General features: G+C 57.7%; 1 protein-coding gene across 1 annotated transcript; it reads right to left on the reverse strand.

The window, feature by feature from the left end:
- Nucleotides 1-1,280: 1,280 nt before the first annotated feature.
- C1QL4 (complement C1q like 4) lies at nt 1,281-16,570 on the reverse strand. Its single transcript, XM_067529905.1, has 2 exons — nt 15,877-16,570; nt 1,281-1,550 (listed from the first exon to the last, which is right to left on the reverse strand). Exons 1-2 carry the CDS (start codon nt 16,438-16,440, stop codon nt 1,371-1,373), a joined length of 744 nt encoding a protein of 247 aa, XP_067386006.1. The 5' UTR covers nt 16,441-16,570; the 3' UTR covers nt 1,281-1,370.
- Between the last annotated feature and the right edge of the window lie 293 nt (nt 16,571-16,863).

Raw genomic sequence — 16,863 nt, forward strand, 5'->3', positions numbered from 1 at the left:
ACGCGTGGGGAGGGGAATGGGGGAGGCTGGACGAGTCGGGGAGGATCAAGAGAAGGTGGGGGGGTTGGGGTAGGCTGGGGGGAGTTGCGGTGATGGTGTGTGGGTGTGTAGGGGTGTGGTGTGTTGGGGGCAGGGCAGTGTGGGGCTGTGGGGGGGTGTCCCAGCCTGCCCAGCTGCGACCTGGCTCTGACCCAACCACTGTGGTTCGTTGTTTGCTGGGAAGCAGCCAGGACAGAGGCTGGACAAGGCCCCCCCGGCTGGCCATTGTGGGGCAGAGGGAAACCCACTGCAGCCGACAGCTGTGACGGGGGAGACCTCAGCCCTGCCAGACCCATCTCTCTATTACAACAACCCCAGGACTTGCTGGGCATGGCCCATGGGACTCTGCTCCTTCCACTCCCAAAGGCTGGCTGGGCGGGGGACTCTCCATCGTCCCTTTGCTGTACGGGATCTATGACGCGCGTGCGAGCAGCTCCGATGGCCTCCAGCAGGGGGCAGTGGCAAGAGTCTATCCAGACAGGTGCGTGTCAGCCGCCAATGGGACAGGATAACGACAGAGACGATCCCTTGGGCAACACCCAATGGGCATTCCCCCCTCCCCCCACCCTGAGTCTATATATAGCAATATCTAGGGCTGCCCCACAACCCTTCATGCAAGAGACTTGTGGGGCAGCAGATGGTGGCAGAGTACAATCGGGGCGAAGAGACGAGAGGGGTAGGCAGGTTCTCCCCACCTTGGGGGGTAGGGGGGCCTCTGTACGAGGGGGAGTTGGGGGGGGCATCCACACACCAGTGCCAGGGGGCAGGCGGGCATCTCTCCTGCCCCTGGGCGGGCGGATCCGAAGAGAGGAGGAGCCCAGACCTGTTAGAAATCTGGGAGCCGTTTCCCCCAGGCCCCCCTCCTGCCCCCCAGCCTGGGGGGCGGTGCAGGATCTTGGGGGGCGGCCCCGGGGGGATAGCGAGCTGCCCCACAGCCACCCCCCTCGGTAACCCCACCCGACCCCTCCCTTCCCAGGATCCCCCCTTCGGGCCCCACCCGGCACCTTTACCCTTGACTTCCCTGTGGGGGGAGGGTCCAATTCAAAGCTCGGAGAGACCCCCCCCCATTACAAGGAGGTCGTTAGCACCTCTCCCCAGCTGAGGGGGGTTGGGCCCCACGGCAGCCCAATCCCCCCCGATTGCATCCAGCCCCCCCCGTCCACGTCATCTTGCCCGGGGGGCCGGTAACGTGGGGGGGTCCCAGAGCAGACGCCCCGTAGCCCGTCCTCCCCCCCCCCCCCGTCCCTGCCTCAGCCGCCCGCAGCCCCCCCGTGTCCCTGGGCGCCGGGGCTCTGCAGCCCAGTCCATGGCCCCTGGGGGGCGCGGGGGGCTCAGTCCGGGTAGATGACGAAGCCGGAGAAGGTGCTGTACTTGTTGGTGTTGCCCCCGTGCACCTTGCCGCCGTCCAGCTTGACGAAGACCTCGTCCCCCACGTCCAGGTGCAGGATGACGCTGTTGCTGGCGTAGTCGTAGTTCTGGTCGGCGTCCTGCGCGATGGCGCTGGCCCGCACCTGGGGGGTCAGACGCGGGGGGTCAGAGGGGAGCTGCCCTGCGGAGCCCCCCGCAGCGGAGCCCCTCCCCCGGCAGCGTGCGGGGGGGTCAGCCCGGAGTGCCAGGGGAGAGCCCCCCCCCCCCCACGCAGGCACGTCCGAGCCAGGCCGCAGCCCCCCCGGGGGAATCTCCGCTGTGGGGGCGGGAGCCCCCGTCTGATTGGCTGCCTTCCCCACTGCCCCCCACCCCCCGGGGATGAGCAGCCAATCAGGGCTGCTGCTGGAGGAGCTCTCCTCTTGCCCCCCCGGTTGCTCTGCTTCCCCCTCCCCTCCTGTGAACAAGGGGGCAGCCTGCCCCTCCCCCACCCCCTTTCTCTCTGTAACGCCAGGTGTGTGCGGGGGGGGTGGGGGGAGCCCCCCTCCCCCCCGGCCTGGGAGAGGGGGGTAAAGAACCCAGCTGCTGCAGGAGGCGCAGAGGTGAGGATGGGAGGGGGCAGCAGTTAAGGGGGGCAGCAGTAATTGCTGGGGTGGGGGGGGCAGTGACCTGATTAATTGGGGGTTTGGGGAGAAGCGGGAGTGTTTGGAGCTGCAGCGCCGGGCACTGCGCGTTGTCAAAGATCAACAGAGGGACCCAAAACCGTCCCCGAAGGGCGCTGAGACATCGCCGGGGGCGCCCGGCTCACGGGGCCTCGGGCCTGCCGGTGCTCGAGCGTCGTCGTGTGATCGGCCGGTAACAGCGGGTCAGCAGCGCCAGCGCCTCAGGACCGGGAGTGCGAGAGAGAGCCCGGCACAGCGAGCGGTGCCCCGCCTGTGTGTGTGTCTGTGTGTGTGTCGGTGTGTGTGTGGGGGTGTGGGGGGCGGTGTGTGTGTGGGGGGTGTGTGTGTGTGTGGGGAGGGGTGTGGGGGGGGGGTGTGTGTGTGTGTGTGTGTGTCTCTGCGTGTGCGGTGTGTGTGTGTGTGGGATGGGGGTGTGGGGGGCGGTGTGTGTGTGTGTGGGGCGGTGTGTGTGTGTGGGGAGGGGTGGGGGGGGGGGTGTGTGTGTGTGTGTCTCTGTCTCTGCGTGTGCGGGGTGTGTGTGTGTGTGGGGAGGGGTGTGGGGGGGGCGGTGTGTGTGTGGGTGTGTGTGGGGGTGTGTGTGGGGGGGGGGGTGTGTGTGTGTGTGTGTGTCTCTGCGTGTGCGGGGTGCGGTGTGTGTGTGTGTGTGTGTGTGTGTGTGTGTGCGTGTGCGGGTGTGTGTGTGTGTGGGGAGGGGTGTGTGGGGGGGCGTGTGTGTGTGTGTGTGTGTCTCTGCGTGTGTGTGTGTGTGTGTGTGTGTGTGCGGTGTGTGTGTGTGTGTGTGTGTGTGTGTGTGTGTGCGCGTGCGCGGGGTGCGGTGTTCACTCCGCCGGTAGCACACCGCTACACCCCGACTCGCTCTCCGCTGTATCTCTCCCGCACCCCGCACGGGTCCCGCAGCGGGTCCGCTGTCGCTCGCTGCTCGGCGTGTGACCGGCGCGCTCCGGGCGGGGTTTGCGGGTGATTAGCGGCAGAGCTTTAGTAACTCGCCAGCGGCTGGCTGTTAATGCGGATTGTTACGCAGAGGAGGGAGTGGTGGGTATAAAACCGGATTAGCAGGCGGCGCAGCCCAGCTGCGTTTCCACTGCACGCTCTGGAGCGCTCCGAGCCAGGCCGCTCGCCCCGAGTCTCGACACCTGCCTCCGCCGCGCCGCCCGGGTTTCACCCCCTCCCCAGCAAGCGCTGAGCCGCCCCCAGCCGGCGCCGGGCCGCAAAATCCTAACCCCGGCCTCGGCCGCTCGCCTTGGGAGAGACGGGCCGGGCCGGGCCGGGCCGCGCTGCTCCGCGTCCGTCAGTCCGGAGCAGACCTGCTCGGGCAGGTGCTGACGAGCGGCCCTGTACGGAGCACGGCATCCTAGCACCGCGCCGCTCTGCGCCTACGGCGGGTGGCAGGGCCGAGATCTGCCGCGGTGCCCCCTTCACACCCAGCGGGCCGAGTTCTCTGGGCCGGGGCCCGGGTCTCCGCCAGTCCCTGCACCCCGAGGGAGGGGCGGTGTCTCAGCGGCGGGTGCTGCCAGGAGAGAGAAGAAATCCGCCCCATAAATCCGCATTACTAACGGGCGGGGCCCGTCCGCTCGCACCTGGGGGCAGCCCCCCCCCCCGACCCGCCTGGCCGTGCAGAAATCTTGGCGGGACGCTGCCTGCCCCACGAACCGAGGTGTTCCCGGCGGTGCGGGTCCGGCTGCCGGCTGAGGCGGGCTGACCGCGGGCATTCAGCCTCCCTACGTCGGGGGAATGCGGCGAAGCGGCCCCCAAACCGCAGCGCTTCGCTCTGCTCCCGGGGTTCGCCGAGTCGGGGAGTCACAATTCGGTTTAGAACCGCTCCCGTCAGAAACCGGGCGGTGGGCGCCAACCTGGCCGGAGCCAGCTCCGCTCAGCTGCTGTCTGTCTGTCTGGCCCCGCAAGGTGCAGACAGGACCTCGCCCGCCTTGGCTCGCTAATATCCTGGGACCGAGGCGGCTCCAGCTGCGCTGCAGATGTGGAGTCACACGGGGCGATGGGACGGGGTTGGTTTCATTCTCTTTTAAGAAAGGGATTTGCTGGGGTCAGTGCGGGTCGGTTTTCCCATTAGGATATTAATAGGAAATATAATGAAGGGCGGCAGATAATTGTATTTGATCGTCCTCCGGTTTCCATTATTCATGGCTCCCGGGAGCAGCTCGCACAATCCGGACCGGATACGCAGCGCAGCCTGGGCCGTGTAAAACAAACAATCGGCGGTGCACGGGGGGGGAGGGCAAACGCTGGTTTTTGCAAACGCCTCCACCCCTGCGTGGCTCTGAGTGCACGAGTAGACTCGCTAATGAGCAGGGCCCCGATCCTCAAAGGTCTTTAGGCGCCTAACTCCCATTGGTTCTGCGCTCAGGTGCTTGCAGGATCTGACCCAGGGGAGGTGGGGGTTTATCGTTTTTGTTCTTTGTCGTCACCTTTCCCTGGGGTGCGTGTGACCCCGAAACACCGCCCGCCTGGGTGCTGCCGGGACACGGACTAGATACAGAGCAAAACTGACGGGGCCTCACCTGGGCCCTCCGGGAAGGGCCGGAAGTGGGAGGGAGTCTACGCTGGCGTAGTGCATGCTGGGTGGGAATCGCTCTGGGGCCAGGCGGCCCAGGGCCAGCGGTGGCCTCTGGGCAAAGGGAACTGGCCTAGGTGTCCTCCTGCCCCCGTCAGAAGAACGGCCAGACGGGGTCAGACCCAGGGTCCATCCAGCCCAGTGTCCTGTCTGCTGCCAGGGGCCACGGCCAGGTGCGTCTGAGGGAATGAACAGAACAGGTGACCCTCAGGTGATCCACCCCTCGGCCACTCCAGCCTCTGCAAACAGCCATCGCAGCCTATCCGGGGACTAGCCTCCAGGAGCTGGCCTGGTCCTTTACTTAATCCTATTATAGCCTCTGCCTCCCACCATCCCCGGCCAGGAGTGCACAGGGGGAGCGGGCGCTGTGTGAAGAAACACGTCCTTCGCTTCGTTTGAAACCTGCTGCCCGTGCGTTTCATTGGGTGACCCCTGGATCGTGTGTTGTGAGAAGCAGTGAATAACACGTCCCGATTCCCTGCCTCCACCCCAGCGCTGAGTTACAGCCCTCTGTCAGAGCCCCCTGCGTCGGCTCTTTTCCCAGCTCATTATTCTTTCCTCAGACGGAAGCTTTTCCACAGCCCATCTCATTGTAGGTGCCCTTTTCTGTACCTTTCCCAGTTCCAACGTAGCTTTTTTTTGAGCTGGAGCGACCAGCTCTGCAGGCAGCAGTCCAGGGGCGGGTGCCATGGATTTATAAAGAGGCGATACGATATTCTCTGTCTTCTCTCTCCATCCCTTTGCTAATGATTCCCGGCTTTCTGTTAGCTTTTCTCTGCACCTTGAGTGGATGTTTTCAGAGAACTACCCACGCTGACGCCAAGATCGCTTTCTGGAGTGGAATCAGCTAACTTAGACCCCATCGGTTGATATGTATAGATGGGATCATGTTTTCCAATGTGCATAACTTTGCATTTATCAACGTTGAATTTCATCTGCCTTTTTGTTGCCCCGTCACCCAGTGATCTCTTGCTGACGCTGCGCTGTCTGCTTTGGACTTCACCAGCTCGAGTAGTTTTGTATCTGCACATTTTGCCACCTCCCTGTTTACTCCTTTTTCCAGATCATTGATGAATCTGTTGAACAGCACTGGTCCCGGAACAGACCCTGGGGGACCCCACTATTGACCTCTCTCCAGTCTGAAAACTGACCATTTATTCCTACCCTTTGTTTCCTTTCCTGTCTGTTAACCAGGAGAGGACCTCTCCTCTCCTCCCACGACCGCTTACTTTGCTTAAGAACCTTTGGTGAGGGACCTAGTCAAAGGCTTTCTGAACTTCTAAGTGCACTATATCCATGAGATCACCCTTGGCCACAGGCTTGTTGACCCCCTCAAAGAATTCTAGTAGACGGGTGAGGCGTGATTTCCCTTTACAAAAACCATGATGACTCTTCCCCAACAAATCACATTCAGCTGTGTGTCTCACACTAATGTGGCTGGCTTCGGGGCACTGTCGAATGAGTGGCTGTGTGCAGGCAGGTGTGAGTCTGCTTCAGATCACAGCTGCTGCTGGGCCCCCTCCCTCCGGCCCCCGCCTCTCCGGTCTCCTGCCAAGACGAAGCCGCCTGGAGAATCGGCTCCTTTGCTCGGACAGAAGTTTCCCTTTCCCAAGGGATTTGTTCTGAGGCAACCCAACAGGGCACCAGCACAACACAGTACAGGGGGTCGGTCCTCCGGCTCGCCACGCAGCAGGCTCTGGCCGCCAGCAGCCTGCCCATGTATGCAGCGGTCCCGGGCTCCTACCCGTCACGGCCTCCCCCACCAGTGTTTCCGTGAGCCCTGCCCCCAAAGCCAGCCTCCTCGGTTCAGCTCTCCTGGCATCCCCTGAGCCCCTGCTAGAAAATCTCTGACAAGGGGCTGAAGCCTTTTCCATAGATCAAGCTGCCGGGGCGGGGGATAAAGCGCTGTCTCCAAGCCGCTTGTCACTACATAGAATAGCATCAAACTGCCAGCCGGAGGCTTAGGGCAGTGCTGTAAACCTAGGGCGGCCTCCACCTGGGAGGGCCAGGGCTTCGGGGAGACGATTTAGGTCCCTTTCTCTGAGTCCGTCTTTACCTCGATTCCTCCTCTTGCCCCCCCTCACCCGCCCCCCATGCTTCAGCAGCTCCAACCCAAGCGGCTGAGCCGCCCCCACCGACGTGGCCTTGGGAAACTGCCTCCAAGGCCACCAGTTCGAATGCCGCACAAGGGGTGGAGGGAGCTCCCCAGAGGTGGCTGCATTATGGATGTTGTGAACCTAGGGAGACGTGGGCGGGGTCCTGCCTTCGGGGGAGTCCCAGCCGTTGATCAACCTCCAGTAACGTAGCCTCATAAGTGCTCCCTGGCAGGGAGAGCAGCATGGCCCCCAGTTTGCAACTAGAGGGAAACTGAGGTACAGAGCAGGAACGTGACCTGCTCAAGGAGACCCAGCCAATCGGTGGCAGATCTGCTGGCTCCCACAGGCTCTGAGGTCTCCTTTCTTACTGACCCCGGGGCAGGGCTGAGGTCCCCCCAGAGCAGGAACACGCAAGTGGGAAGTTCACCCTGCTGCTGTCTGGCTCAGTGAGAGGGGTCGATCAAGCAGGCCCCAGTGTGAAATTCACTAAAACTCCCTGCAGCCCCCAAACCTGGTGTCTTGTGATCCCCCTGACTCTGAAGAATTGAAACTAAAGCAGCCAGGGCCCATCAAAGTGTCACGGCGCGTTTCCTGCGAAGCCGAGAGATTAACAGCCTCCTCCTGACACCACTGACCCGCCAGATCGAAACAGACGGAAAGGATTGATTTCTGGGCGTTTAGCTGGAATCTCTCGAGCATGCCGGTGGGTTCCTGGCACACGCCCCCCCCCCCACTGCAACTCAACAAGCAAAGCCCTGCGGTGTGCAAACACGCCGGCTCCTGCACACATCTCCCCCCCAAAATAACACCACACACACTCCTGCACCCAGGCACAGAGCTGTGGCACAGACGTTCACACAAACGCGGACAGTCGGGCTGAGCGACGCACGGTTTTACACCCAGCTGGCAACACAATTACAGGCGGAAGGAAGAAGATAGTAGCACAGTTACAGACCCCTCCTGTCCCCCATAAACACACGGATGTTAACACTTAGCCAGACCCACGCAAAATCATTGGCTGACCACAGCGAGGCCCCACATAGAACTGGGGAAAGAACTGAGATTTTTGGTTCAGTGGCAAAAAAATCCCCAAAAGAAATTCGCTTCAGGTTGAACATTTTGTTTCGTTTTCAGGTCTTTTTTTAGTGTTTAGAGAAACCCAGCTTCACTTCAAAATCATACAGGGGCTTCGAAACGCTTTGTTTGGCAAATGTCACAGTGAAAACCAGTTGGACTTTTTAGAAATCGCCGCCTCCTTTTTTGGGCAGGGGCAAAATTATTGGCTGAGTTCGTCACCAAATTGCATTTTTCAGCGAATGAACGATGGGCTGGAAAACATTGCCCAGGTCTAGCCCAGCGTGGAATACAACAGCATTGTCCTGCGTCTCGATCTGCCTGGCTGGCACGGGATAACTTTCCAGCACCGCAGCCAACCAAGCCCAAGGTCTCAGGGGATTTTCTCGGCAGCACTGAGCAGAACCCTGCTGATTTTGGTGACAACTGGAAACCCCCTTTCCACTAACATCGCCCCACACAGCGCCTGCACTACACTGTGTCTGGCGACGTTAGCGCTGCACGTCTCTGTGCATGGTGCTGCACGTCTCTCGCGCCACTTCGTCTCTCTACACACATCACAGGCAGCAGTTTAAAATGCCGCTCTCGCTCTCCTAGGATCCACGGGGGGACTTAGTGGCTGGAGTATTGGACTGGGACTAGGGAACCCTGATTTCTATCCGTGGCTCTACCTCCTGTCTGCTGGGTTACCTTTGCAAGTCACTGCCCCACTCCCCCGTGCCTCAGTTTCCCCAGCTGTAAAATGGGGATAATGACACTGCTCTTTGAAAAGCACTTTGAGGTCTCCTGATGGAAAGCGCTCAGCTAAGAGCTGGGTGTTCTTGGGATTAATGCAGAAGCAACAAAGTGGGTGTCCCTCTTGCACACTTGGACACACTAACACAAATGCAGACGGATACACACAGACTAGCAGAAATGTAGGAGCACAAGAATAACACACACACACCTCGGTCTGCCTTGGAGCTGTCACTTTCCTCTTCCTGGAGCTGCAATTCAGTTGCCAGACCCCAAGAGCGGAGCAGACTGGAGTGGGGGGAACTTGTCCCTTGGCAGGGTCATTGGATCAGCTGGGATTTGGGGGGCCATTTCCCATTCAAAAGTACTGGGGATTATGTGGCTATAGCCCCTCCCCTCAAAAAAAGAGGCAATTGTAGTGAATGACCCTGCAGCAACGCTGGTCCATATAATTATCCTCATTGCACAGATGAAGCAACTGAGGCACAGAGAGGGGAAGTGAATAGAAACCAGATGTTGTGTCTCCAACATCCCATTTCTAACCTGTCGACTCCACCACCCGCAGCCCCTTGTGCTGGGAGCCCATCGGATCTGGAACGGGTCAGGACTGGGACAGGAGGGAGACCTCCACGGACCGTGCTTTGATGCCACAAGAGGTGCTCTGCCCCCCAGGGCAGCACTGACCCCCCCCACCCCAGTGGGGTGCTGTGCTGCGGGAACTGCCATCATGCCTCAGGAACAGGAGTTTGCTGGCTGACCTGGGGCCTTAACCCTGGCGTGCCGGAGTCATTCCAACTGTATTAATCGCCGTCTGCCTCCCTAAACCCCCTCCCTCATTTCAAGTGGGTACCTGCTCCTCCCCCGCTGCGTGATGCTGTGCTTTTCATTTCAGGATACACACAGCCTGCAAAGATGCAGGAGGCACCAATAACACCCCAGGCAAAGGGGTGGATTAGAAAGTGGCCTGAGATTCAGAGGCGTGAAGCCCCCCCCCCAAATCTGGGGCTCAGCACCTAGCAAATCTAGGGCTTGGCGTCTCACGTGGGGCAACCTCACAACAGAGTCACCTGAAATCTGCAGCCTGGCTGTGTCTGTGATGGGCTAAAATGCAACATTCTGCTGAAGCTGCAATGGGCCGGGCATTTGCAAATAGAGACGCTTGTTTTGCTTTTCACCAGCTCACCTAGTTATTTGTACCCTCACAGTGAGCTGCTACTGCCAATAATTTACTGGCTCCATGGAGCCCCTTTGATCCCACAGCACTTTGCAGATCTAGCTAGCTATGAAAAAGTTCAGCCGGCACGGAAATGCAGCTGCTTCTAGGGTGGGGCGTAGCAGCTCTGTAACGGTGCAAAGCGGCACTGCACAGGGATCACTCGCCAGCACTGAAATGCATCCACCTCTGGGGTGGAGCAGTGCCGCTGTTTCGGACTACCCGATGGTTTTGGACAGGCTGTGAACACGGCTGCTGCAGCCCCTTGTCACCACCAAAGGGATGTTAGGGAGACAGACTGGGATGGTCAGGGATGGCGACCCGTCATACTGTTGCATTGGCTCCTAGTGATTCACAGTCACAGGGATGTGCGCCTCCTGCTGACACTCCCGGCTTTCCCTTCGCGGTCTGCCGTCCAGCGAGGGAGCAGGTTAAGCTTGGCTGAGCTGGCTGGCAGGGCGGCTGACTTGGAGGGTGTTTATGACAGTGTGTCTGAGAGCAGCACGGTGGGGGAATGGATATGTGCTTTTAAAATTCCTCTGGAGAGAAGTCGAGAGGAATTGCTGCCTGTTGATGACCTGACTGTAATTCCTCTAGCGTTTTCTCACCTACCCGGAGTGACGAATTGGATTCAAAGCGCTCCTGGGGCAGATTTCAATTAGAGGCAGAAACGAGTGGGGGGTAGGAGGGGAGAGGAGAATATCTATAATAGCACCATGTAGTCTGCAAAAGCGGAAGAATCTGTCCTTCGTTTCAGGGCTCTGATCTAAGCAGAATGGCCAGAGCTGATCCCGGCTCCGCCCGTGGCTGGCACCAGGTGCGGCAGACGAAGGTGTGAGATAGAAAAAGACAGAGGATAATCGGCCCCCAGGAAGGTCTCCGCCTGATCCTGAATAGCCAGAGATTGGCGTAAACTCTGGCACACCTGGTGTTTGCTATCTCCCGAGAGGCGCCGTGGCGGTGCAGCGGTTGGGAATAAGGACTCCTGGGTCTATGCTTTGCTCGGGTGGGGAGCGAAGCCTAGCGGTTAGAGCTGAGGAGTGTGGCCCTTGCCAGAGGCTCAATGTGTGACCTTAGACCAGTCACACACACCCCCTGCCCGTGCCTCGTTTGTAAAATGAGGAACAACGCCACCGAGCTGCATTTGTGAGCGCGGCAAGGAGCCGGGTCATTGTTCAGTGCTGCTTTAACGGTGACCAGCACCCTCTGACCTAGGAGGGCAGGTCCCCCCCGGGGGGGAGCGTGTGGGCTTTGGGGAGCGAGGCCCCTACCTCCTGGGGTCACGCTCAGGGCTGGTGGCAGGCCCGGCGGGCTTTGCTGCCAGTTGAGCGTTTTGTTGCTGTGAGTTTCACGCTGGTGGATCATGCTTGATTGACAGCCGCAGAGCCTGATGTGTGCGACAGCCGGCCTGCAGCCAGCGCCCCTGACCTCGAGAGACCGGCTCCAGGGGCAGGACCGGGGTTAAATCTCCACGGCCCATTTAATCCTGCCAATTAGCCTCGGCCTGGACAGCTGCCTCCCTTTCCAGGAACGAGGCTGAGGTCCAGCAAACTCGTCTCCGTGCCTGTCAGACAGGGACCAGGTGGGAGCCGGCGCCCGGGGGGGGCGGACAGACGGCTCCGTGTCCTCCTGCCTCCCGACACGGCGTCTCAGAGCTGGCTTGTAATTACTTTGAAATCTCACTCCTTCAAACTGTCACCGCGCAGCAGCGCCGGGGTCTGAAACGCGCTGGGCCAAACCGCTGTCACTTGGGGAGGGGCAAGAATCCGCCCCAGAGGCGTGGAATTTGGGGCACAGGCTCCGGCGTATGGTCTGGTCGGCTCAGGAAGGGAAAGCCTGTTGGCTCCACTGGGGATCGCTCCTGGATCCCCCCCTGCGCCCAGCTTCCCTCCCCCAAACCTCGGGACAAGGTGGCTTTTCCAGCCGGCTTGATCCCTAACCCTTGCACTAATCTTCTCTCTGCGTGTGTGTGTCTGTCTAGCGACTCCAAACCTTTTCTGGCCTGGCCCGATCGCCTGCAAAATCCCCTTGTCTCTCACCCCTGGGGCACGCTGACCCGTCCTGCACGTTCGCAATGCGTGCAAACTGTGTGGTGAAAATTGTGGGTGCTGCTGGCGGGAGGGGGCAGATTGGCAGGACAGAGGTTCTCCTGGCACGAAAGGGGGACGGGGAGGGAATTCTAGCGGGCAAGAGCCTGTGGTATCGCTGGGCCCGATCCTGTGAGATGTGGCGCGGGGCAGGGGGCAGTGGTGGCGGGCGATGGATAAAAAGATTTTATTGTGAGTCTCTCTCAGTGTCCGTCAGCGCCCGAATCCCACCGCCTGAGGGTGGATTTACAACAGCCGCTGGGCGCTGTCTTGCCATAAACACCCCCGGGGTTTTAATTCCCTGGTAAAATAAGCTACATAAATAAAAAGTCAAGGAGGCCTTTATCAGACCTAGCAGGGGTGGCCAGGGGAGGGGGAGGGAAGGGAGAGAGACAGGACGGCTCCTGTCTGAGCTTGTTTGACAGGAGGGTGTTTTGGTATTAAAAATTAAAAAAAAAAAAAAAAAAGCCACTGACAAATTGACTGCAAACCGTCCCGGGGACGAGTGCAATGAACCGATGTTACCAGCTGGGCTGGCCATTTCTAGCCGTCCCCACGTTTATTATTTAATAAACAGCCGATTCTGCCTGTTTGTACGCGGAGGGGGAGCGGAGAGTGGCCGGACGTGTAACTGCTCCCGCGCACGTTGGCATTCCTCTCCCTCAAAACAAAAACCAACTCAGCGGCCCAAACTTGGGGACCGGTTTTCAATCAGAGCTGCCCCCTCCTCTGCTTTTTAAAAAATGCTCTTTAGCCTCGCCTGGGAATAAACCGGCTCAAGCTCCAGTGAGCCCTGGTTTCGTGTCAGTGACAGAGCCGGGGCTGCTAGGATGGGTTTTTAACACATTACAGGCCCCATCTTCAGCTGATGCAACTCAGCACCGAGGTTAATGGCACTGGGTCAGTTTACACCAGGTAAGATTCTGGCCCCTGGATAAGACAGCGGGACTTTGTCATCGCTGGTGTTTTACCTACTCTGGTGCTCTGCAAACAGCCACTGCTGACGAGCGGCTCCCTGGCAAGGCGGCAGATGTGGCATTTTAGCGCCCGCGTGGTTTGAGAAATGGCAGGGACAGGGTGAGCCGAAAGGGAGTTTTTCACACCAGACTCAGTTTGGGTGGCAGCTGGAAAGAGAGAGACGATGCCACAACCGGGCTCAGCCATCGCAGGCGTGAAACTGGCCAGGAAAAGGAGAGAAACAGACACAGGGCAAGAATTGTACGACCCCCGGGGAAGTGGGGGCAAAGCCTCGACCACATGGCACAGCAGCATCTGGCCTCGGTTGCTGTTGCCCGATGCCTTGTGCCCACCTTTACACCAGTGCAGCGTAGGTGTGAAATGTTCCCTTTCTGGCCTGGGGGTTGAGGATCACACCTGCTGAAGAAGGAGGCCCATTGGCGTCAGGATCTGGCCCCGGGGTGCAAGCGTTGATATTAAAAGAACTTGCTGGCATATAAAGCCGTGGGTTTTGGCTTCGGTGTCTGCTAATCCCCCGGCTGAAGCATTTGCTGAGACCCTTGGCAATCAAATGTAAATATGTATATTGATTCGCTCAAGAGAGACAACAGACGGCTTCTCCCGAGGTGCTGCTTTCATTAGTTCAGGCAGCCGGTGGGTGGATAAGTCGGATGCATTTAAAGTTTGAGATCAATGGCTTATTTATCTTTAATAAATGGAGGGTGTCCAGGCTGAGGTTTTAAACTGTTATGTTTTAGATCAACTGTCTAGTTATTCTCTTTATTAAAAAAGGTAAAATAAAATAATCGCCTGATACTAAATATCCTAACGCTGGCCTTTGCGGGCTTCTTTGGGCATTGGAAAATCAATCCAATCAAAGAAGAAAGAAACAATATTTCTCAGCGCATTTTTGTTTGGTTTGGCCCAGGTTCCATGCAGCTGCTTTTAAAGCACCCGACCCCACCTGCAGCTTTGGAGAGGATGCTAATAAAGCATGCAGGGTGATGAGAAGATTCGATATGAGTTTATTGAAGGCTGAATAGAAGAGAGAGGGAGAAAAGGAAAAATGATTCTCCAGAGATGAAAATTCTCAGGTTTTTATTCCCCCCTGTTGAGGAGACTTAGGAGGATTTTTAGAGGAAATTTTGAGTGTTTATCTATCTGTATGGTGAGTGTCTGTCTACATCAACGCTATCTAGCTATCTAGCGATAGCGAGATCTAAACCCACACTTTGTAAACATACGAAATACAGTAAATATTGGCATAATTGTATTTCATGGCCTAGATACACTTTGAAATGCAAACTATTAAACATGCTATGTACATTGATTTACTGTGCAGATATACACACCGAGGCTGTCTGTATAATACGTGTTGTGCAGTATATATGTACATAACATGTTTGTTCATAGTCCTGTATATACAACCCCCGAAACCATTAAACGATTATCTATACATTCTGCAAGTATTTCTATGATAGACACTGAAATGTAGCTATAATATATTCACACACACAGTAGGTATGAATTTATAACACACGGTACAGTGTGTATAGAATCATGTTAATAGTAGATATTTGGTTATATACTATTCTATTAAACATCTGATGTACTTACATATTCTACAAATACACACTGAATGTGTATTTCATAAATATCACCGCCTGACGTATGCATCCTCGGTATATTATAACATATATTACACACACAAACGTATACGTCTGTAATCTATATTATGCTATATATTGCACACACACACACACACGTAATAATTGCTTACACATCTTTAACACCTTCCTCTTATTCCAATGAATATTCAAATACTTTACATCTTATTTGATTTTCTTGCTTGACTGTGGACATATTTTGAAAACCCATCTCCGTTATCCTGAGTTCTCTAAATCTGAAAAAAATTAGCAACTTCTCTTCCACACCACACCCCCCAAATTATATTAAACTTCACAAACCCGTCTCTCTATGTTCTGAAGGAGTGTGTGTGTGTTGCTTTGATCAGTGTGTATATTATTTTGTGCTAGTTTTGATTTATTACTGTTTCCGTGGAGGTATGGGGGAAATCTATTTTTTTTCTAACAATTTCTAAAATAAAGTTTTCCCTGTCCCCACCGCAGGGAACCCAATAACCCAATATTTTACAAATACAATAGCCCAAGGCTAACTTAAAAATGCCTCTTGGATTCCAGATGCTCTGACATTTGCTTTCATTTTGTAAAGGAATGGGCAGCCTTGCCCCTCTGTATTCGTATGGGCTGAATAGAACTGAATTGCTTTTCCCGGTCCTTCTTCTTCTCTGTATTTTACCTTTAGGATTCATACAGACAAAGCGGTTGGCTCCCAAGCCGAGGGGTCTCGTATAAGGAGTTGGTGACTAATGCTAAACCCAACCCTGGATCACAAACCTAAAAGGACTTCCTTGAACGGGTGGGTCCCAGTGAAATTAATCTAGTTTGCATTTTATGTTTTTTAAATTTGATTTTTGTCTTTCAGAAAAGGAACCCTAGCTATTAATTGAAAACCCTCCACACAGCCAGCGTCCTCCCGTAAATAACACCGGAGTAGTGCAGTAAAGAGCTGTGTTAATAGTGAATAGAAGGGCTTAGTGCTGGCTGTGTGTGAAGGTGTCCTTTCTATTGGTACTCATCAGAAGTAGCTGGATTGTAAAATGTGCCCTGTTTGTACAGGACTGTAGGGATCTAAATGTCCCTTCCCACCTGGGGTTTAGAGATGGAGGGTCTGAAAAATCAGACCCTCACTCGTGCCTTTCCCCTCGCCCACGCTCCGAATCCATCACTTGCAGCGAGGCCCTGGCACGGCTGGGCGCAGGTGGCAGGGAGGAGCTGGGGCGTTTGTTTGCAGGTAAAGCTACTGTCTTTCCTGGGTGGATTGGCTGGAGCCAGGACCTGCAGGTGAAGTGGCCAGGGATGCAGGTGGGGTGGGCGGAGCCACCGGGGGGAGTACTGCTTGGCTGGGCGGAGCCAGTGGGGAGAGGGGCGGGGTCGCAGGTGAGATGGAGGGGGCGGGGTGGGGGCCGCTCTCCTACCTGCCCGTTCTTCATGAGGTCGGCCCACATGCTGGTGCCGTCGCCGCCACGCATCAGCACGTGGTAGGTGAAGAAGTAGATGCCGGGCAGGGGGCAGGTGAATTTCCCGCTGGACGGCTCGTAGTAATTCCCCACGTTGGTCACCACGTCGTCGAAGCGCAGGATCTCATAGCCCTCGTGGGGCTTCCGCAGCCCGGCGTAGAAGGCGATCTTCGGGCTGTAGAAAGACGAGACGTAGCCCCCCGGCCCTGGCCCCGGCGGCCCCGGCGGCCCCGGTCTGCCCGGCTCTCCGGCTGGACCACGCAGCCCTGGTGGCCCCGGAGGACCCGGGGGACCCCGGATCCCAGCCTTGCCCTTCCTCCCTTGGTCCCCTTTGCCCCCCGGCAGGAACGGGGCTGGCGAGATGAGGGCCAGCTCCTGGCTGGCTGAGGCTTCGGCCGCCCCGTGGGTCTGGGGCGTGTAGGGGTCGCAGACCATGCGGCAGCTGCCCAGCATCTCGTAATGCCCGGTGGCCTTGGAGCTGTGCACCAGCAGCGGGATGGCCACCAGCAGGACCAGCACCATGGCCACCCCGATGGCCGCGCCGATCACCCGCTTCCGGCGGCTCAGCCTGGACGCGGCCAGGGCTAGGAAGTCGTCTTCGCTTTTGGCAGGAATGGTGGCGGCTTCTCCAGAGACGGAGCCTGGAGGCGGGAAGGGGGTGGCGATGGGGGGGGGGAGCAGAGCCCTCCCAAGACACAGCAGGAGAAGGACAGCCCCGGCTCGATGCCCGTGGGCCCAGCCCGGCTCAGAGTCCCGCTGGCTCGCTCCTTTCTGCAGGCGGCCCCCTCACTTGTTGCTCTGGCTCAGAGGGACGGGAAAGTTCTCGCCACAGTGACCGGGAGCCAGGTGCCCGCGTTCTCTGCCCCCCTCGCTACCTCTCCCCACCGTGCGCGCCGCTCGGCGGAGACTCCGTCTCGCTCCTCTCCAGGAGACACTCCGGATTGC

The sequence above is a fragment of the Emydura macquarii genome, unplaced genomic scaffold (assembly GCF_026122565.2).
Source record: "Emydura macquarii macquarii isolate MOO-44397 ecotype Brisbane River unplaced genomic scaffold, CSIRO-AGI_Emac_v2 contig_2994, whole genome shotgun sequence".
Classification (NCBI taxonomy): Eukaryota; Metazoa; Chordata; order Testudines; family Chelidae; genus Emydura; species Emydura macquarii.